Source organism: Harmonia axyridis, chromosome 1, assembly GCF_914767665.1.
Source record: "Harmonia axyridis chromosome 1, icHarAxyr1.1, whole genome shotgun sequence".
NCBI classification, from domain to species: Eukaryota; Metazoa; Arthropoda; class Insecta; order Coleoptera; family Coccinellidae; genus Harmonia; species Harmonia axyridis.
Window position 1 is genome coordinate 31,858,359 of NC_059501.1, and position 20,155 is coordinate 31,878,513.

Consider the following 20,155-nt stretch of genomic DNA (forward strand, 5'->3'; position numbering starts at 1 on the left):
TATTACCATTTAGAATAATCATTTTGCTGCCTAGGCAGGGAAAGCAATACTTTCCTGAATGATATGCGTCTGCAAAATTAATATTTGCTGTCAAACGGAGAAAAATGGTTTTTATATCACTATCAGATCTTTTATTCGTGAGTGATATCCTATTAGACTTAAATAAAACAAAATTGTTTCTTGATGAGAGATTATGTGAGAATACAATGAAGCAATTCATAATTCCTATAATGTAATTGTAAAACTTAGTTTAGTATATATTGTTCCCTAATTGGTGCAAAGTAGCTGTACTAAGCCATTGAGGAAGCAATTAAAGGCAAACTATCACAAAGTTTATTAAGGGAAAATCCTTACTAGCACCACCTGTTCATTTTACAGTTATGAACGTTGATTATTTCAACATGGACGTAGAATCACTATACTGTACTGGAATTGATTATTCCAATTTATTCTCGAATAATGAAATCATCAATGTATTTTTTTAAGCATTTGCAGGAATCTATTTCAGTTATCGCCATGAATACTCTTTGATATCTCCTATTGCCCAAAGTGGTATTTTGAGTTTTGCAAAGAGAAAAATTTCGACCAGAGCCTTACCCATGAAATTGAGGGTACGTGTAGACTGTAGGCATGTTAAATTGAATAAATATTATCGTAATTACCTAAGAGTCGTCTTTCAGAATCGTCCTTTGGTATCCTTATGTCTAATTGAGTCGAGGCACATTCAACATGTAAAAATTGCAGTGTTTCTCTTGTGGCAGCGGATAGTTTGATTGCATCTTTATGTAGAACTCCTGTCGCCACGTGGAAATGAGCCATTGCACAGTAATACTCCCTCTTGACCATGACTAGAGATATCCAACTGTAGGGGACATAATCGTGAACAGCCTCATGGGAAATCAAATGATGTACATGATTGTAGCATTCGGATAATTGAGATGCTTCCTGAGCCAAGTCAAGGCATATGTCCACTGATCGTTTTTCTTCTGACTGTAGTTCCAACTTTTCCAAGAGACATTCTCTGGCTTGGGCCTGTAAGTATAAAGAATCATTGGTTACATTGCGCATTTCAATTTCCAGCAGTTGTACTAATCTAAATTTTTGTAGAACCCGATTATCGCATTGATAGTCAAGGAATATCTCCTCATATTTTTATTCCCTGATAATAATATCCATCAGATGTACAACTTTGCTTCCGCCGTTTTGCAATAGATGGCTGTGTGCAGTAAGTTGTAGTCGAAATAAATACATGGTAGATGTCAATAAGCTTAGGTATTTGTAAACATAACGCAATTAAAATATTAGTCGATTTGTGTCTGCATCATATCAGTTATTCTCGATTAAACATGTCAGCTTTCGATCCAAATTCTCGTCATTTGCGGGAGGTTTTCATTTTCTGCTTTAATATGAAGAAATCTGAGGCCGAGGCTCATCGAATGCTATTAAATACCTATGATGAGGCCACTATTAGTGAAATAACGTGCCGAGAGTGGTTTCAACGCCTCAAGAAAGGTTATTTTGACGTCGAAGACCAGTATGGCGGTGGAAGAGACAAGATTTTCGAAGATGCAGAATTCGAGGCATTACTCGATCAAGACTCGTGTCAAACGCAACAAGAATTGGCAGGATGATTGGGAGTTAAACTGTTTAACTTTCCGACAATAGTGGGAAATCCAACAATTTCTACAATAAAAATAAATCCGGAATGTTGAATCTTAGACGCAAATTAACCATGCTCCGCTATGGAGATGGAAGGTATATTGGACAGGGAATACTGAGTGTTATACTGATGATTCCATCGGTGTTTCCGGGATGAAACACCACAATCCTCGAATTTGGCTCTTTTAAAGAAAAGTTTGATAATCATTTACATTATTGAAGTTTCATCCATTTTTCAGAAATTATGGTGAAAAACACAAGAATTTAACAAATATTATTTTGATTTTAATCTTAAGCTCTATATGGGCATCGTTTTCTTCGTACGAAGGCACTGCATTATGCCTTACGAATTCAGGCAGAATGAACACGCTAAAACAAAGATATTATTTTTCGATCACAAAAAGTTTTCAATATATTGGTTACTCACTTCATCTTTCAAGTGTATCTCTACAATTCTTGGCCAGTGCTTGTTCTTATCGTTAAGAAGCTAAGAATAATTTGTTATTATCTTCGATTTATGTGTGATATATGGTGAAAACGGCAGATTACTCGGAATACTGGGTCGTAGATTTCACCTGACCAATAAAAAATGGGTTCTCTTCTGACAAAAATGAGTTTTGAGGTTTTTCAAGGCTGACTTTGACATTGAAATTAACCCCCTGTATGTCTAATTGAATTTGTAATTAACTGGGGAGAAGAATTGGAATATCATCTGATGGAAACTAAAAAATTAGAAATTTTGATGCAAAAATCTCAAAGTTATCAACATCGGAATGAAGCCCTTATTTGAGAAAAATTTAAGATTTTTCAGATTTCAAAGCCCTTTAGAATTCCATGAGTAATCTGATTCTGAATAAAAAAACTTACATTTGAAAAACGAAAGTAGGTATAATTTCCGGTGACAATGGAAATCGAGTAAATTTGAAGTTTTTTTTCAAGAATTCATTTCTCCCAACAAAGCTTAACTATAAAATTTCAAATGTTCATCTAGAGTCCATCTCTAATAATATTCTAACCGACGATCTTCGTGAATCACCCTGTATCGGTGTAGTGACACAATTTCCAAATGATAGTACATACATAGTTAATAGTTGGGGAAGAACGCGGTGGGGCAATAGTTATCATCCACTCGTTAATATGATAATGACAATTACCATAATTTTGGGTACGAAATACATTAACTGTTTCGTATCACTTCTGCTTCAATTTCGTTTAAATATCCAATACGATATTGATGGTTCTTATTATTTTTCATTGCTGTAATGAATATATGAAATGGATGGAAAATTATACTGAGCGACAAGGATAATAGGTACTTAATTATTAAAAATTATTCAACTGATTATGTTCCATTTGATGTTTCATCAGTTTTTCCAACTACTATAAAAATATTTTTTTTGTGTATTGGGGATCTCTGCCTGGCAGGTTCGGACGTTGTTGAATAGCAGAGCTTTCAAGGGGGGCGGTATGTTGCGTCAAGTGAATTTCACGCAAACTTTACGGGCAGTTGAATATTCAGAAAGACGCATTTAGGTCGAAAAACCAACCCCAGCAGGTACAGCGAGGGCTAAAAATAGAACAACAGCATCCTTAGCGCCACGTTGGCGCTACATATGGTCACCCTGAAGTCACATCTAAGGGCGAGGAGCGAAGACGTGGACCAAACAGGGACCTGGATTGCGCTTTGGTATGCAAAATCCAAAGCGACGCTTAACATCCCCAGGAAATCGGGGTACCACCAGTACGCTCGTAGCTGTTACCTTGTAAGCATATAACTTGTACAGCCAAATTCAATATATTAGTTAAGAAATCCGGTGTTTCATTATCCCAATTTAATAGAACTACAGTTGATCGATTCAACCAAAAACATTGTTTCTTTTTGGTTATTTTGATTCAGGATTGATACGTTTAATAGCTCGATTGTGAAAACTACGATTGAAAATAATCGTAAAATAGCGTATCCAAATAATGATGGAAATATATTCTTACCAGCATTAGTTGTACCAGCATCTCCAACATTTCTGGACCAAGATCCATAGATGGAGCATTTGTGAAGTTTTCGTGAATATACCTAAATGTTCCAGCAGCTCTTAAGAAACTATCTACAGCTGCGTCAAGGCCTTTGGAGGAACTTCTGTCTTGTTTAGCACCTATTTGAGTATATACAGCACCTATATTAAATAGCACACAAGCTTTCTCGAAGGCAACAGTACGTTGACAAGATGGCACACCTGAAATTGAAGGAAAGGAGTATTAGGTTTAACATATTATAGATACTGTTTTCGTTATGAAATGTCATGGTTGAAACAATTAATCAATGGGATTTCTTCCAATATTTGAAAAATGAGTATCAACGTGGACTCATGAGATTTTTAGCGTTTTAAGCATTTGAGTTTTTCGCCAACTGCATCTTCGCAAACCTCAAAAACTATATATGGGTACATATAAAATAACATATACCCTTAAAAGCTCATGACTCCACGTCAGAGTTTTCCTCATTTATTTTAAAAATTGATTTTTTTATGGTTCTGATAACGCTATCAAAACAAAATTCTGTATCAGCTTGACATCGTTATTTTGAATATACACACAAATTTCAACCCTATTAGATTTGAAGTCATGAAAATACTAGCAACTTCGTCTATTTGCTGATTGGGTCCTTGAAATGCATCAAAATGATTTTCATCGAAAAATCACCTTCATTGATGAGGCCCATTATCACTTCGGATGCTACGTTAATAAGCAGACTTATTGTATTTGGAGTTCAGAAAATCTAATTTGCACCAATCTCATTTTTGAATAAGTAAGGACACACTCAAAAATGAGGCTGATGCTGGTGAATGATTGCGCTACCGAGCTATGACAAATGATAAATGGCCAGAATTGAAAGATATAGATTTGGTCGAAATTTATTCTTAACAAGACGTTACTTAACACACAAACAATGAAACAATCGCAATTTTACAAGAAAAGTTTCCCGGCTGCGTTATTTCTCTAAGAGGTGATCACAAGTGGTCACCGAGATCTTGTGATTTGAAACCTTGAGACTTTTTTCTTTGGGGGCCACGTGAGAGATAAGTTCTATGACAATGCTGCATCATCGATTTAAGAATATGGAATTTGTTATCGAGGCTATACAGCCGCAAATGTGCAAATTGAAAAATTTCATAAAAAGGATATGTTGCTGCAACGGCTGTCATTTGGCTTATCATTTTACAATATTATTGACATACCATACTCTTCACAATGAAATACAAATCTTTTGATTCCTTCAAAAAATACCTACTCGTTTTTTAAAATCATTATAAGACCCCCTATTGGTAAACCCTTTACTAACTGATTATAATGAAATAATAAATCAACTTCTCATAAAGACACTTCTGTGGTCTTCAAGGGCGCAGTTAGTGAATAAATGAATGAACATTCAAATGTGCCAGGCCAGGAATGTGCTTTACTAGAATTTATTTTCCACTGAAATTCAAAATAATTAACCCATTATGTGAGTGTGTATTATGGCTGCAAATATTTGATTGGGTGACCACTCTGTTGTTTCGAACTTCAATTTCTGTAGTTTTTTCCAGTAAACAATCGGAAAAATGCAAGTTATACTTTCAGTATAAATAAGGAGATGAACAGAAAAAAAGCGAAAAACCTGCTGGTCTTTTGTCAGTATTTTCAAGACTCGATGAGAATTATTGCGAGTTCAGCGTTCTTTTTATTCATAAGGCGTTTCTCTCACCTGTGAGGGAATCGAACCATTCGAAGTATATCCCTAGGGATCTATCGGGCGGAAAGAATCTTCTCTCCACAAAATAGAGTTGGTTGTAGTAGCGAAAAAGAAGTGATATACCGCTGGAATCTCTCAGGGGTGTCCTCATCGCCTGTCGCGTGTCCATGAACTCCACAATGGCGTCCTCGTATTTGGTTGCGTCCTCGCTGTAATGTTCCAGAATGAAATCCTTGAAAGGTTCGCGGAAGTCTATATCTTTCGTCTCTTTCAGACCTAATGGTATCATTGGCATGAGGGCGTCGGTACTGCAACAGAGAAAAATAAACTTACTTTCTTCGTTCAATTACCTGATGTATTAAACAAAAATAATTTTCTTTAATCTTGGTTTCAATGTACAGTAGAACCTCGATTATCCGTGCGCGCTTTATCCGGGCGGCGGATTCTCCGTGCGGCATTCTGACAAGTGCAGCAGAGGTTGGCACGACACGTGTTCGACTCGGGGAATCCCCTATTTATGTATTCACTTATTAGTTTCGCCACTGACGCTACTTCCGTCTGACTCGTTTAAACGCGAACACAAAATGCAGCGTACCGGTGTTAATCAAAAGCGTAAGCGCAATGTTTTAACTATTGAACAAAAAATGGAAATTTTGAAACGATTTGAAAAGAACACAAGTGTTGCTGTGTTGGCTACAACATATAACATTGGAAAACAAACGGTTCGTGACATTATAAAGAAGAAAGCCGAATTACAGAGCTTTGTAGCAAAAGCTGATAGTGCAAAAGCTATTTCGGACAGGAAATCTCTAAAAGGGTCTACATTCCGAGAGCTTGACGACGCTATGACCAGGTGGTTCTTGCAGAAAAGATCAGAAGGTGTTCCAATATCAGGACATATGTGTGCTAGGCAAGCTGAAATGTTCCACAAGGAGTTGAAAATTGAAGGAAACTTCTCAGCATCCTCTGGTTGGCTATACAGGTTTAAAAAACGTCATGGAATCAAGGGGAAAAATTAAGTGCAGATAATGTCGCCATGGTTGAATTTTGCTATGATTTGGAAAATCTTATAAAGGAGCACGACTTGAGACCTGAGCAAGTCTATAATGGAGATGAAACTGGACTTTATTGGAAAGCAATGCCGCGACGAACACTTGCTGCAGGCTCAGAAAGTAGCGCACCAGGTTTCAAAGTAAGCAAAGACCGTGTAACAGTTTTATGCTGTGCAAATGCATCAGGAACTCATAAGCTTAAGTTAGCAGTCATCGGAAAATCCAAAAATCCAAGGGCTTTTAAAAATGTAAAAACATTGCCTGTTGATTATTATAATCAAAAGGCAGCTTGGATGGATAGAGTAATTTTTAAAAAGTGGTTTTTCGAAAAATTTATACCTCAAGTTGGAGATTATTTGCAAGAAAATAATCTTCCTCCCAAGGCTGTACTGTTACTGGATAATGCACCATCGCATCCTGATGTTGAACAACTGAAGTCAGCAGATGGGAACATATTTGCAGCATATTTTCCTCCGAATGTAACATCTATTGCCCAGCCAATGGACCAAGGCGTTATAGAGACAATGAAAAGGCTTTATAGAAAAGATCTTATGCTTCAAATGTTGGGAGAATGTGACTTTATGGAGTTTTGGAAACGTCTTAATTTGAAAGAAGCAATTTATGCTGTAGCTCGCGCCTGGAGTGAAGTGAAAGCGTCTACAATTAAAAAAGCATTTTATAAAATAATGACTTTAGAAGATATATCAGATGAGAAAGGTATTGAAGACGATAATGACTTAAATGAAGGTGAGTTATCAGTCGGAGACATAACATCTATAGCTTCCCATATCAAAGGTTTGGAAGAAATAGACAAAGGAGAAATTCAGGAATGGATAGATTGTGATGAAGAAGAAAAAGGTTATCAGATTGTAGATGTCGATTATTTGAATAATCAGACGTCCGCAGAAACCTCTGATGAAAGTAGTGATGACGATGAAAATAATTGCGTAAAAAAAATAAGTCATCGAGAAGCAGGGGATGCAGTAAATTTACTTATCCAATATTTTGGAGATCAGCCTGGAATTGATGATATTCTTGAGCTTCAGCTTAGAAAAATGAAGGAGATTATAAAGTCTAAAATTTACGAATCCCAAAAACAAACAAAAATTAGTGATTTTTTCAAGTGATTTTTCAATGTGACATACATATATACATTGTTCAATGTACGTTTAGACATTATGTATAAATATTGAAACTGTTATTTTTTGTTACATGTATCTAGCATAACGTTTTTTTTCTTTGTTTTACACATGGCTTTGTCTAAATAAATGATTGAAAAATTAAAACAAGGTCTTTGGATTATCCGTGTTTTCGATTATCCGGCGAAGGCTCGGTCCCGACTGGCACGGATAATCGGGGTTCTACTGTATTGGGTAGTGGTTTGTTTATATATCTTCTATGGCTCCATGAGCATAGTAAGCTAGTTTTTTCAATTGTACCCTTCGAAATGCCAGAAAAAGTTGAAGATACTATTCTCCCTATTTGGTAAAGACCAAAAAACTGTTCACCACCGTTTTCGGAAATCAATCGAAAATGTCAAACTCTAATTTCTTGAAAAAGGAATAAGGTGTCTCTATTTCAGTATCGTAATGAGTTCATTACAGTTCTAAAAACAGTGCTGTAATGAATTCACCACAGCATCGTTTTCGGTTATATTTTACGTTTTTTGGTTGTCTATACTGACTTGTGAGTTATTTCAAAATTCAGAACGTACGATTCATATTCGAATTCTGTAATCTGTCAATTTTTGTAACAATTACACCAACTGCCAAGATAAAATACAAAATTCACTAGGATAAATAATCCGAATTTTTCATTGAATTTTTTCAATATTTCACAAAACTCGACTGAAATAGAGAAAATACCGTCTAATACTCGTTGCAGAAGGCAATTCCAACACTCTTGCGTTCGAAATTTTCCATTCGTGTTGGAATATAAGCCCATTCTGCAACTTGTGTTATAATATACTATTATTTGATATGACATACCTACTACTACACCCACCGGCAAAAAACTTGGCCACCTAAAATATTGCCAAAGTTCGTCGACCAAGAACATTCGTAATTTTTCATTGATTTTAATTATTTCTACGCCAAATCGGAGATAAATTCTTTGGTATTGAAACAAAATCCAGTAAAGTTTTCCCAAACTTTTGAGAGATTATTTATACAGGGTAAAGAAAAACATGTATTTTTATTCCAATTTCTTAACACCCTGTGGAAATTTGTAGAGATCACGCTCAGTTTATTACCAAGACCATTCTTTTCGACATATTTCAGTTTTTATTTTTACTTGATATTTTGATTTATTTTGTAGATATACTCATTCAAATAAAATAATAAAATATAATATAATAAAATATAATATTGTTTTAGGGATAACATTTTATTGGTAATGTTTTTATATCCAAATTTCAAATAAAAAGAAAAACATAATTAGCATTTTTTAATATTTCATATGCCCTCCTTCATCAGAAATAACTGGTCGCCGAGGCATCGAATTGATAACACGAATGCGATTTTGAGAAATTGCAATCGGATTAAGATCTGTGAAACATGCAGGTTCTAATCGTTGGATATCAACTTCATCCTCATCTCTCATATTGGTTAACAATATTTGCTACATGCGGTCTTGCATTGTTGTGCATTAAAATGAAGTCATCTCCAACAAATGGAGCATAACGAACTAGGTACAGTTTCCTGAAGAACGTTTTGTATGTAACTTTGAGCATTTACAGTTCCGTTGAGCATTTGCTGCACTTGATAGACCGGCCTGTTCCACAATAGAGCTTGGCGAGTTTATAAACATGTTTTTTCAACCTGTGAAAATAAGTTATCAAAATTTTGGATAACTTTTAAAGAGTTTGTTTGAATACCAGAGAATTTATCTTCAATTTGGAGTATAAACAATTGAAATCAATGAAAAGAAATCAGCAAAATAGGTGGCCGAGTTTTTTGCCGGTGAGTGTATTTGATTGACATGCCATGAATTGGTCAATGAAATCAAAAGAGTAATTTTCAACCACATTATTCATCGAATTAGGCCCCTTCCAAAATAATGAACTTACAGTTTTTGAACTCACTGCAAATTCTCTCTTGTTGCCTTTAATTAAATATATTTGTTTCTGTACGATGGTTGTTCCATAAAATTTACATGTATACATATTTATCTCGATATTTATTTTACATCAAAATATACAGAGTTAATAACATAGTAGAATAAATGTTTAATTATTGCTCAGAAATTAGAGCGAAATAACACAAGGAAATAAAAATTTGATCGATTTTTTGAAGTAAAGTGTGTTTCACAAAACATTATAACCCTTTATTATGTTCAATTTTTCAGAAGATTTCAGAAGAACGATAGTTAATAAAACAAATAGGTAACATTATACCTTCTTTATTTCGAAAGGAGATTATTTGGGTTCAACACTACAACAATGTCAGAAAATGAAGTTGACTAATGAATTGAAAACATCTCCAATTCAATGTCAGTAAGTTAATGAAAAATTTTAGTTGCTTGCGGCCACGTAGATCGTTATCCAACGTTTCCAACAATTTTTAGTGCGTACCTCGCCATAAATATCTTCTTCAATTTTGTAGAAAATAGAGATTGTATCCTCTGGACTCTTATTGAGCAATTCAATATTCGAAAGTTCAGTGTTCGATACAACTAAGTGAACTTCCTTTATTTAATTAACATAAAAAAGCTCAGTAATCAAATGAAATTATATGCTTCGAACGGCAGAATCTCAAATTGAAGACACAGCATCTATTAATCATGGTTGTTATCCTGCTCACAAACCTATATTCAGGAGTATATAAAATATGAATAACGAAGACGAAGATTCATTTTTACTTTCGGTTCAAAATTTTCAAAATTCAGATATTGAAATGCACTTCGAATGGATTGAGTAAATTATTAAGAATATTATGAAGAACAATACCTAGGTATCGTATTTTTTGTAGTTCGATGTTCTTTCAGAATTCTCATGGTTTAAATTGTTTCTCTAATGGCAGTTCATTGTTTCCGACCAGCGCGAAATTGAAAGTACTTTGATTTAGATCTCTAACAGTAAAATTTGAAATGAAGGAAAAATTATTCATTTTTAATATCTTTGAACACTTTCATTTATTCGTTTCACAACTTTCAAAATTCCATTTTATAGCGGATATTGAGCATTTGATTGACTATTGTGGAAATTATTTTTGTTGTAGGACATTTCAAGATACTAAGACTTGGATCATACAGAATATTCTTATTCGGAATGCTCTATAAACAAGGCTCATTCCAAAATAATACTTGAGAGGGAGTTTATGATAAATAAATAATATTAAATGTTTTTTCACTTTAACAGACTCAATTCATACTGAAACAAGTATTCTGATGAGTCAAAGAAATGCATAAACAGCCTGTATTTTTCCACGCAGTTTTTTAGCCACAAATTAGTCTAAAAGTATTCCGTTATCGGTTTTTCAAGAAAGTCATTCGTTTTGAAGATATTGAGTAAATTGTAATCCATTCATTTATGGGGTGTCCCATTGAAAACACACCAACCCTTCTTTATGTCCATAGAACGATAATAATCAAGTTCTAATTAGATGAAACACCCTAGATATGACTGGATTACTATTATACAATGGCCATAATGCATACAATACAATACAATGAATTGAATCTAGAAATAAGAGAAAAATATTTATATGTATATAAGGCATCCCATCACAAACTTAAGTCTAAAAACTCAAGAGAGAGGGAGAGAGAGAGAGAGAGAGAGAGAGAGAGAGAGAGAAACCAAGATATAGCGAAATATTTGAAACATTCATTTTTCAGAAACGCTCTGTAACTCGAGAACGAATCAAGATATCTATGATCTGTTTCCTGATATTTTCTTATTTCGAAAAGAGAAATCGGGGATCCTTGAAGCCTTGAGCATCGAATTTGGTACACCATGTACTTTGTACAATTTAAATTCATCACATTGATCTGTGTTAATCTCTATCCCAATAAGACATAATTGTTGAGGATAATTTCCACTTAAAATTATTTGTTGAGAAAATTTACATACATCATTGACCAAGACGGTTTGTCGACTTCAATTAAATCATACTCTGTTGTTGCAAGACAATCATCCGTTTGTGTAATCTTTTGAATGAAATAATAATTACAGAACGAGAATAGCAACAACGGTTTAGTATTATGATGTTTTGAAAGACAACGCCTAAAGTTGGGCAACTCGACTACACCTTAAGGTCATTTCGAAACGCTATGGTGTAGAGATATTCAAATCCGAATATTCAACCTTGAATTGCGCAGCTTATAGTTGTAGATAAAAAGAAAACAATGGCATACTTCAGAGCAACAGTTAATTCTTCGATGGAAAATGGAATGAGAAATGCGATTATGTTCAATTGCATTTACAGTTAGTTGGATGGATATATTCATACTCCAGACTGAATAGAGCTATACGGATTTAATTCATATATGATATATGACCTAAATTCAATGGAATAGTGCTTTTTGATTCGAAATTGTCAAAACAGCACATATTCTACACAATGCTTTTCATTTCAACTCATCTCTCAGAATATCTCGAGAGAATCTTAAAAAAGCTATCTATATCGGATATCAGCAAATATTAAATTCCTAACGTCATTTCTTGGGAACAGACCATTTCAATAGGAAAGTAGATGTAGAGAAAATGTAGAGGAGAACGAAATTATCATCGTGTTGAAATATTTGGATCTTTAATTCAATATTTCAAAATAGTCTTCTATCTCCGCGCTGAATTCCTCCATCTAATGTGCCATAATCTTGAACCCTACTATCGTTAGTTGAATGAGAATTGAACGAAAGTGTAGGAGAAGTGCAAAATCTCATGATTCGAATAATTCCGAATGATATCCATATACCTATCCTACTACTATGATTGGTATTTTCAGTTTGAACGTGGTGAAATGAGCACCGAAGACGGTGACCGCAGTGGACGCCCAAAAGAAGCTGTCACCGACGAAAAAATCAAAAAAGTTCACAAAATAATTTTGAATGACCATATAGTGTTAGTTGAAGCGCAATAAACCTGATGAAACATGGCTGCATCATCTCACTCCGGAGTCCAATTTACAGTCAGCTGAGTGGACTGCACACGATGAACCGAATCCAAAGCGAGGACAAACACAACAGTCAGCTGGCAAGGTTATTGCATTAGTATTCTGGGATGTGCAAGGTCTAATATTCATTGATTACCTCCAAAAGGGCCAGACTATCAACAGCGATTATTATATATTGGATAATTTAAATGATGACATCGTTAAAAAACGGCTCCATTTGAAGAAATGAAAAGTGCTGTTTTATCAAGACAATGCGCTGTGTCACAAATCAATGAAAACAATGGCAAAATTACATTAATTGGGCTTCGAATTGCTTATGCATCCACCGTATTTGCCGGATCAGGCCCCCAGCGACTTTTTCCTGTTCCCAGACCTCAAAAGAATGCTCGCTGGAAAGAAATTCATCGCCAAAGAAAAAGTAATGGCTGAAACTGAGGCCTATTTTGAAGCGAAAGACAAATCATACTACAAAAATGGTATCGAAAAGTTGGAAGATCGCTATTATCGATGTATCGCACTCAAAGGCAACTACACTGCTCAACAATTGATAGGGATCACTTACTTGTTCTAAATTCATTTCTGAAATATTCGCTCCAAGATTATAAATTTAGTCAGATATCAGAGTATTTTCAGTTGATAATATGGTTCGTTTGAGAAAAGAATGAAAAAATGGAAAGTTGGAGAGAAAAAAAGACTTTATTAGGAACACTCAAAATTCTGTGTTTGAATAACATAAAAATTTTATGATGAAACCACAAGAAGGCTGAAGTTTCGGTTAAGCTAGTACCTAGTTGGTCCCTCACGAGCTCGTCTCAAGCATTCTACCCTACGAGGCATACTTTCGATCAAACGATTTATAAAATTTTGGGGCAAATTCGTCCAAATATCCCGTAAAGCGTTAGAAAGGTCCTCCAGGTTATTGATCGGTTGTTCTAAGGTTGACAATTGTCTAGACACCTCAGACCAGACATGTTCGATGCAATTCATGTCTGGAGAGCGAGCGGGCCAGTCCATCCTATCAATAGCATGAGTTTCTAGCGCTTCATTAACCAGACGACTATGGTGTGGACGGGCATTATCGTCAATTAAAATGAAATTCTCGCCCACGGCAGCCGCAAACGGAACAATTATGGGTTCAATAATCATATCGTGATATCTCTGGCTGGTCATGGTGGTGTTCTGCAGAACAACCAACTCTGTGCGTTGGTTCAAACAAATGCCTCCCCATACACATATAGAACCTCCGCCAAAAGCTGTTGTGGGTACCATAAACTGTTCTGCATACCTTCGACCTCTCTCCCTCCAAGCAAGAATACGTCCATCGGAGTTGACCAAACGAAATCTAGACTCATCCGTAAATAAACATCGGCTCCAATCTTCAAGTGTCCAATTGCGGTGCTCCTCAACCCATTGCCGTCGATAAACCCGGTGTTCCCTATTCAAACGGGGATGTTGTACCCTCCTACGTGCTCTCAAACCACGAACATGTAGTCGTCGTCTTACAGTCCGGTTCGAAATTAGAACTCCTGTTGCAACTCACAGTGATCTATTGAGCCGTGACGCCGGGTAAGTGGGATTTCTCCTAGCATTGAGGATCAAAAGACGATCTTGGGCATCTGTTGTACTGCGCTGCCGACCTCCCCCATGAACATAAGCTACTGAGTCGTTTTGGATGAACCTATTCCAAGCCCGACTCACGACACTTTGCGAAACATTCAACCGCCGGGACACTTCTCGCTGGGACAAACCTTCCTGTATCCACCGTATGATTTGGTCCAGTTGCACAGGAGCCAAACGTCTTCTCGGCATGACTGATAAGCTGATATTGTTCTCATTTCTTCAATTATTGTCACCTTATGTGTTTGAACGAGAGAAAAAATAGATTTAATAACAAATACCACATTGCTTTTCACTCGACCTGTAACAGCCTACAGATAATAATCGATTTTGTGAACAAGAGCCGATGAAGTGAGGAAGACTTTGATATAATCAACTCAAAACATCTTACTTTTTCCTTAGAGAACATATAATGTACAGATATTCACGAGATAACTTGAAAAAAATACAAATGAAGAGAAGTTCATAAGTGATCCCTAGCAATTGTTGATCAGTGTATAATGAATAATGAAATCGAAATTTGCTAAAAAATGTGTTTTATTATGGTAGACCGGGGACTTTTCAATTGGCCTGTTAATGACCATAGTGTGAAATTCGCAGTGTTTTTTTTTTACAAAAAATATTTTCTTTTCGTCGACTATAAGTCCTAGAAATTTAAGCACAGAATTCCGAAACAGCTTGCATAGGTCATTCTACCCCGAGAGCAAAGTTTCGTCTAGAAAGGTTGCCAAGTTCAGGTTCATATGCCAGTAATATGGCGTGGAAAATAAACGAATCGTCGATTGCATTTCTGGACGACCGTCTGGGGTCTGTTCTGAGGCTGCCCAAAACCACTTTTAATCGTTTTATGGTGTGAAAGACGTAACTCCCCAACACCGCTAGCTCGCGTTGCCGAAAACTTGGGATATTGTTCAATTCCATCGGAGTTGAAAAGGGAATATGAATATTTCACGTCACGTGGAATTCTGAAGTGAGTTCTAGAGTTACTTTATTTATGTCGCAACTTCCAACTTTTCTGAATAGTGTGCAATGAAGAATGACTTCTCTTGCTGTATAACATAAGATGCATTAAATTTCTCATCACAGTATGAAAGAATGAGGAGCTTTTTAGCGCTCATTATTCATGCGTCTATTGCACCATTGAATACCACAGAATTGTACAGAGTGCGCAAATAAGCGAGGTAAGCGGCTATATCTCAGGATCGTAGAGACTTGCGGTAAAAAAATTTACCACTAAAGTGTACAAGAAAACACACTGGAATTTGTTTTGAAGTTCATACCTCTACCGCTAGGGAGCGTAATGGCTATCGTCGAGTAGAAAAATGAATTTTACTTGAAAATGTTTCATACGAAGTTGAAGAAAAAATATCATCACTGTAATCCTTGTAAAATTTTCTATCTTTTTGAATTGTCACTTTCGATTTCACGATATCAAATAAGGGAAGAAATCTGACTAATTGGAGTGCCTGGAGTGTAAGTGCCTTCAGTTTGGCTCAACATTTTCGAGAAAATTAGATCTCGTCTGAAAGATAATATCTTGTTGATTGAGGACAAAATATACTCATGATAAATTTGTTTTTGCTGCTTTCGATAGGAGGCGCTAAGTCATAAGTTCATTGTTTTGTTCATTTTACTTCGAAATTTCAAATATAATGATAGGATTTTCTTAATAAAAACAGAAATTCCATCAAATTTTATGAAAAAGTCTGCAGGTCGCAAAGCGATAGTTTCAGTCGTTCTGAAGTTATGTCCGAAATAAGATATTCTTCAACTGATGCACTGCGAAAAATCAAATTGTGTCTTTAAGTTCTGACAGAAACAGAAATCTCATCAAATTTGTATGAAAAAGCCAAAAGGTTGCAAAACGATAGCTTCAGCCGTTCTGGAGTTATGGCCGAAAAAAGATATTCTTCAACTGAAAAACTAAATTGTGTCTTTTTTCAGCCATAACTCCAGAACGCCTGAAGCTATCGCTTTGCGACCTTTCGATTTTTCATACAAATTTGAGAAGATTTCTGTTTCTGTCAGAACTTAAAGACATAATTTGGTTTTTCGCAGTGCATCGGTTGAAGAATATCTTCTTTCGGCCATAACTCCAGAACGCCTGAAACTATCGCTCTGCGACCTGCAGGTTTTTTCATGCAAATTTGATGGAACTTCTGTTTTTGTTAAGAAAATCTTATCATTTCCTCAACCAAACCCTTTTCGAGATATCACCCTTGAAAGGTGTTGTGTCCTCTGTATGATGTAACAGAAATATTGAAACATAAACCCTCTACTCCTTCGCCAGGGCAAAAAAATCACAGAATTTTAAGTTTCTAGCTCTACTGGAATTTTAGATAAAAAATTGTCACCACCTTTGTAAGACCCACCTCAATTCCATACGAGCATTCACCTCCTGATTTTTGTCGCATGAATTCAGGAACACCCTGTATCATTTTGATTCATTAAAAAATCGATGTTATCATTTATTTTATACAGGGATTGACGTCAAAACGAAAATACAGGTCCCTCGTGTCATGGGCTATTCGAATCACCCCCATGTATGTTTTGCGATTTTTCACTGTTTTTGAGTTATGAATTTTTTTATGAACTTTGAGAATTTTCGACTTGACCATCTCAAAAAGGATATAAAAAAGTACAAGACTTTTCTGTGATTTTTTTTGTAACTTAATCTCCATGAAAGCTGAAAGAGAAGAGACAAGATAATTGGATAAATAGGGTGGCACATAGGTACTTCCGAATAAACCTTCTTTTTTTTATAGAAATAACTTTGAAATGGTTAAATGGGGTGGCACATATCGAAAATCATTGAGTTTTGATTTCTTGGTATTTAATAACAACTCTCAAAAATTGAATGATATTCAGAAAAAGTTTCTTCAAGAGAACACCTATTTAGCTCTGAGAAAAACAATTATTACGTTTTTGTAAATTTTGTAGCGCTTTTTCGTATTTCTTCATGGATGCTAAAATAAATAGTGGCAATCTCTACAAATGGTACCAACTTAATAGTTGTGATTTTGGATTTGACAGAAGAATAATTCGTGAATAAAATAATTCAATAATTCGTGATTTGAAATTCAATTCTGTCGTCTGACTAATTGCAGGTTAACAAATCAGAACTGAGATTCTCATGGTTTATTTGTGGTTAAAATGAATCTTTTAATACTCATAATCTTTTTATACTCGAGACAGACCAGAGACAACTTATAATGACCTGTGAATAAATTGCAACAACTGATAACAATAACAAAGGAAACTGCTCCGTATATTTCCTCAAATTGATATTTCTAATGTAATCAAGACTTTGCCCTTATCAGTCATCAATTCCGTCGTATCCAGAAATAGCACAAAGTCATAAAATGCAAACTTATCAAAATGCAGTTAGGTACTTTTCGCGTCATCGCGAATTGTGAAATCTTATTAAAAAAAAAACATGTTATCTCGGTAATAAACCGAATATAATCAAGTTACTCGAAACGTCACAATATCGGTACACCTTCTGTTCAGACCGTCAACCAATCGTAGAATTGGATTTCACTTTGGATTTTATATTTACCGTCCTTGAGAACCAACTGTGAATCGATAACAATTAGCGCCTTCTATAATGAGATCAGCTGTAGATGTCAATAACATCTTATACAGTTAGCCAAGGCAAAGGCTACCAGAAGAAGTGGGTCAGTATAATTACAGTTTAATACAAGATGCCTCAGGCTGTTGCCTCTGGATTTTATTCAAGGATAAAATTGAGGAAACGGAATCAACTATTCAGTTGATATGGTCGATAGGGTATTTGTACTGATCTTGTTTTTGTGATTGAGATTGCCAGTGGTCAAGAGCTGTATACCGTGAAGAAAGATAAATAGAATAGTAATTGTCGATGGAATTGCAATGCAAGAAAATTATAAATGAATATTCTTGAGTTGATGCTTAATTATTCTTCATCAATAGAATAAGCAGTTATTGCAATACTCTTTTCAGTAAACAAAATCATTCACCAAGTTTACTGTGATTGTTTTGCATTGAGATCAGTATTTTTCTTTTTTTTTAGGCATTGCCTAAATTTTAAACTATGTTTAATAATAATAAAAATAATAAATGAGAAATAATTATACGTTTCACGTTCAAATTCAGTCCGAAATACTCACTTCTCATTTTGGTAGAGCTCTACTGAAGAGTTGAGTTCTGCCAGCTGCTCTTTCAGGAGTTGAAGATTAGAATTGACGAAACTGAGTTCCAAGGCAACTGTTTCCTTCAGCTTACGATTTGTGGTAGCTTTGAAGAGATTTTCTGCTCCAGCCCTTAATCGGAGTTCCTTGTTGATTTCTTGATTCAGCTTGGAACGACGATTTTGTAATTTGCCACGACATGTCGCCACTCTTGGATCAGAACCCTGTAATAAAAAAACATAATTATTAAGCTACCCATCAATGGTACCTACTAAAAATAGAACTGGCCATTTAAAAAAAAATTGGAAGAACTTGACAAGATCCACAGCACCTCGGCTGCTGTATTATTATTTTCGAATAACAGATCATTTGAATCGTTCGAGGAAATTAAATTTGAACCACCCTTTGATTTTAACTGTTTACAAAATCGACTGAAAATAAAATTGTTTATTCGCCATCCAGAACATGACTTTTGAACTCTCACTTATAGTTCCGGATATGTGTCCTTTGGAAATTTTCATTCGGTGTTCGGAAATAATGAACCCGGGTTCAAATCCTGCCGATTTATATTCATTAAATTTTTTTTACAGTGATACAATTTTTTGTGTCGAAGCCGTTACAAGTGCTCATATATTTTCTTTTTTGAATAATAGAAATAAAAGGAGTTCAGATTGATATCATTCAACGATCATACATTTCTAATTACTTTTATTTTGTTTCTACATCACCGTTAGTTAATTCCTTAATTTTAAATAGTTCATTCAGCATTTTATTCTGATTATACTTGATTAAGTACTAACGAAATTTATTTTTCAGACCTTTAGTTGATAAGAGAAACCGTTTTAAAATTCTTCTCTTCCATATGTTCAACTAATGCGCTTTCAAGATTTCTCATTCAGGTTGAAAATGAAAGTTGCAATTCAATCCAATTAATGATACATATCAACTATATCAGGGAGCTTAGGTTTGCTAATACGAGTAACATTCCTATAAATTTATGATAAAATTGATGAGAAAAGCAATAACTTGTCGTTAGGAACATTTCAGCTTCATTCATGCGACTATTGCGCTCTTGAAGACAACATAACTGTATGGAGGTTTATACTAGTAATACGATTCATTATGATGTCATTGTTGTCATTTAGTTTATCTGAATGAGAGGCAATACGAACCCTAGTGGATCTGTTGTTACGGAAATATTGGATTATTTTTTCGATACTCTTCTTGAATTCCAAGGGTTCTAGCCCTTTATTTGAACAACGCTTGAAATTCTAATGATACCTCCACATGCAATATTTCATCTCCATCCGCTCGTGTGTTTGCGGCACTCGCCTTTCAGGCTCGTGCCACAAACTTCCACACTCGCGAGAAAAGTTGGACTTTCCCCTCTTGATGCACAATATACTATTTCCTAACAAGTGCGGAAAGTGGTACTTTCCATCATGTAACTGCCGTTTTTCGAACGACGAGCCGAAGAAGAGTTCCGTAAAGCAATTGAGTGCGGAACACTTTCCGCAACAGTTTGGAATAATATTTTTTATACGAGAGCATGAGATGAATTGAAAATCAAATGCTTGAATACTTTCTTTAAACATATGAATGACAGACATTATTCTGCATGTCGTTACCATTGTCATCTCATCATTAGCGTTAGCATTCGGTGGATAGAAACATGACAGAAATCAATTTTCTCTAATTCTGTGGTTATTCCGTTCATTCTTCCACATCTTGTAGAACAAAATCGTGCGAGAATATATCATTATCGCACAGTTTTCATGGTTATATTTGATTATTATATGTTGGTACTCCGAACTTTCCGCC

General features: G+C 35.3%; 1 protein-coding gene across 3 annotated transcripts in view; it reads right to left on the reverse strand.

The window, feature by feature from the left end:
- The window catches only part of LOC123676265 (rhophilin-2), a 221,880-nt gene that overhangs the window by 5,000 nt on the left and 196,725 nt on the right, over positions 1–20,155 (reverse strand). For all 3 annotated transcript variants that reach the window (XM_045612077.1, XM_045612069.1, XM_045612061.1), the window contains exons 2-5: positions 18,314–18,558; positions 5,399–5,694; positions 3,649–3,890; positions 663–1,032 (exon numbers count right to left, since the gene is read on the reverse strand). In XM_045612077.1, coding sequence (XP_045468033.1) covers positions 663–1,032; positions 3,649–3,890; positions 5,399–5,694; positions 18,314–18,558 — 1,153 coding nt within the window. The remainder of the gene's footprint in view (positions 1–662; positions 1,033–3,648; positions 3,891–5,398; positions 5,695–18,313; positions 18,559–20,155) is intronic.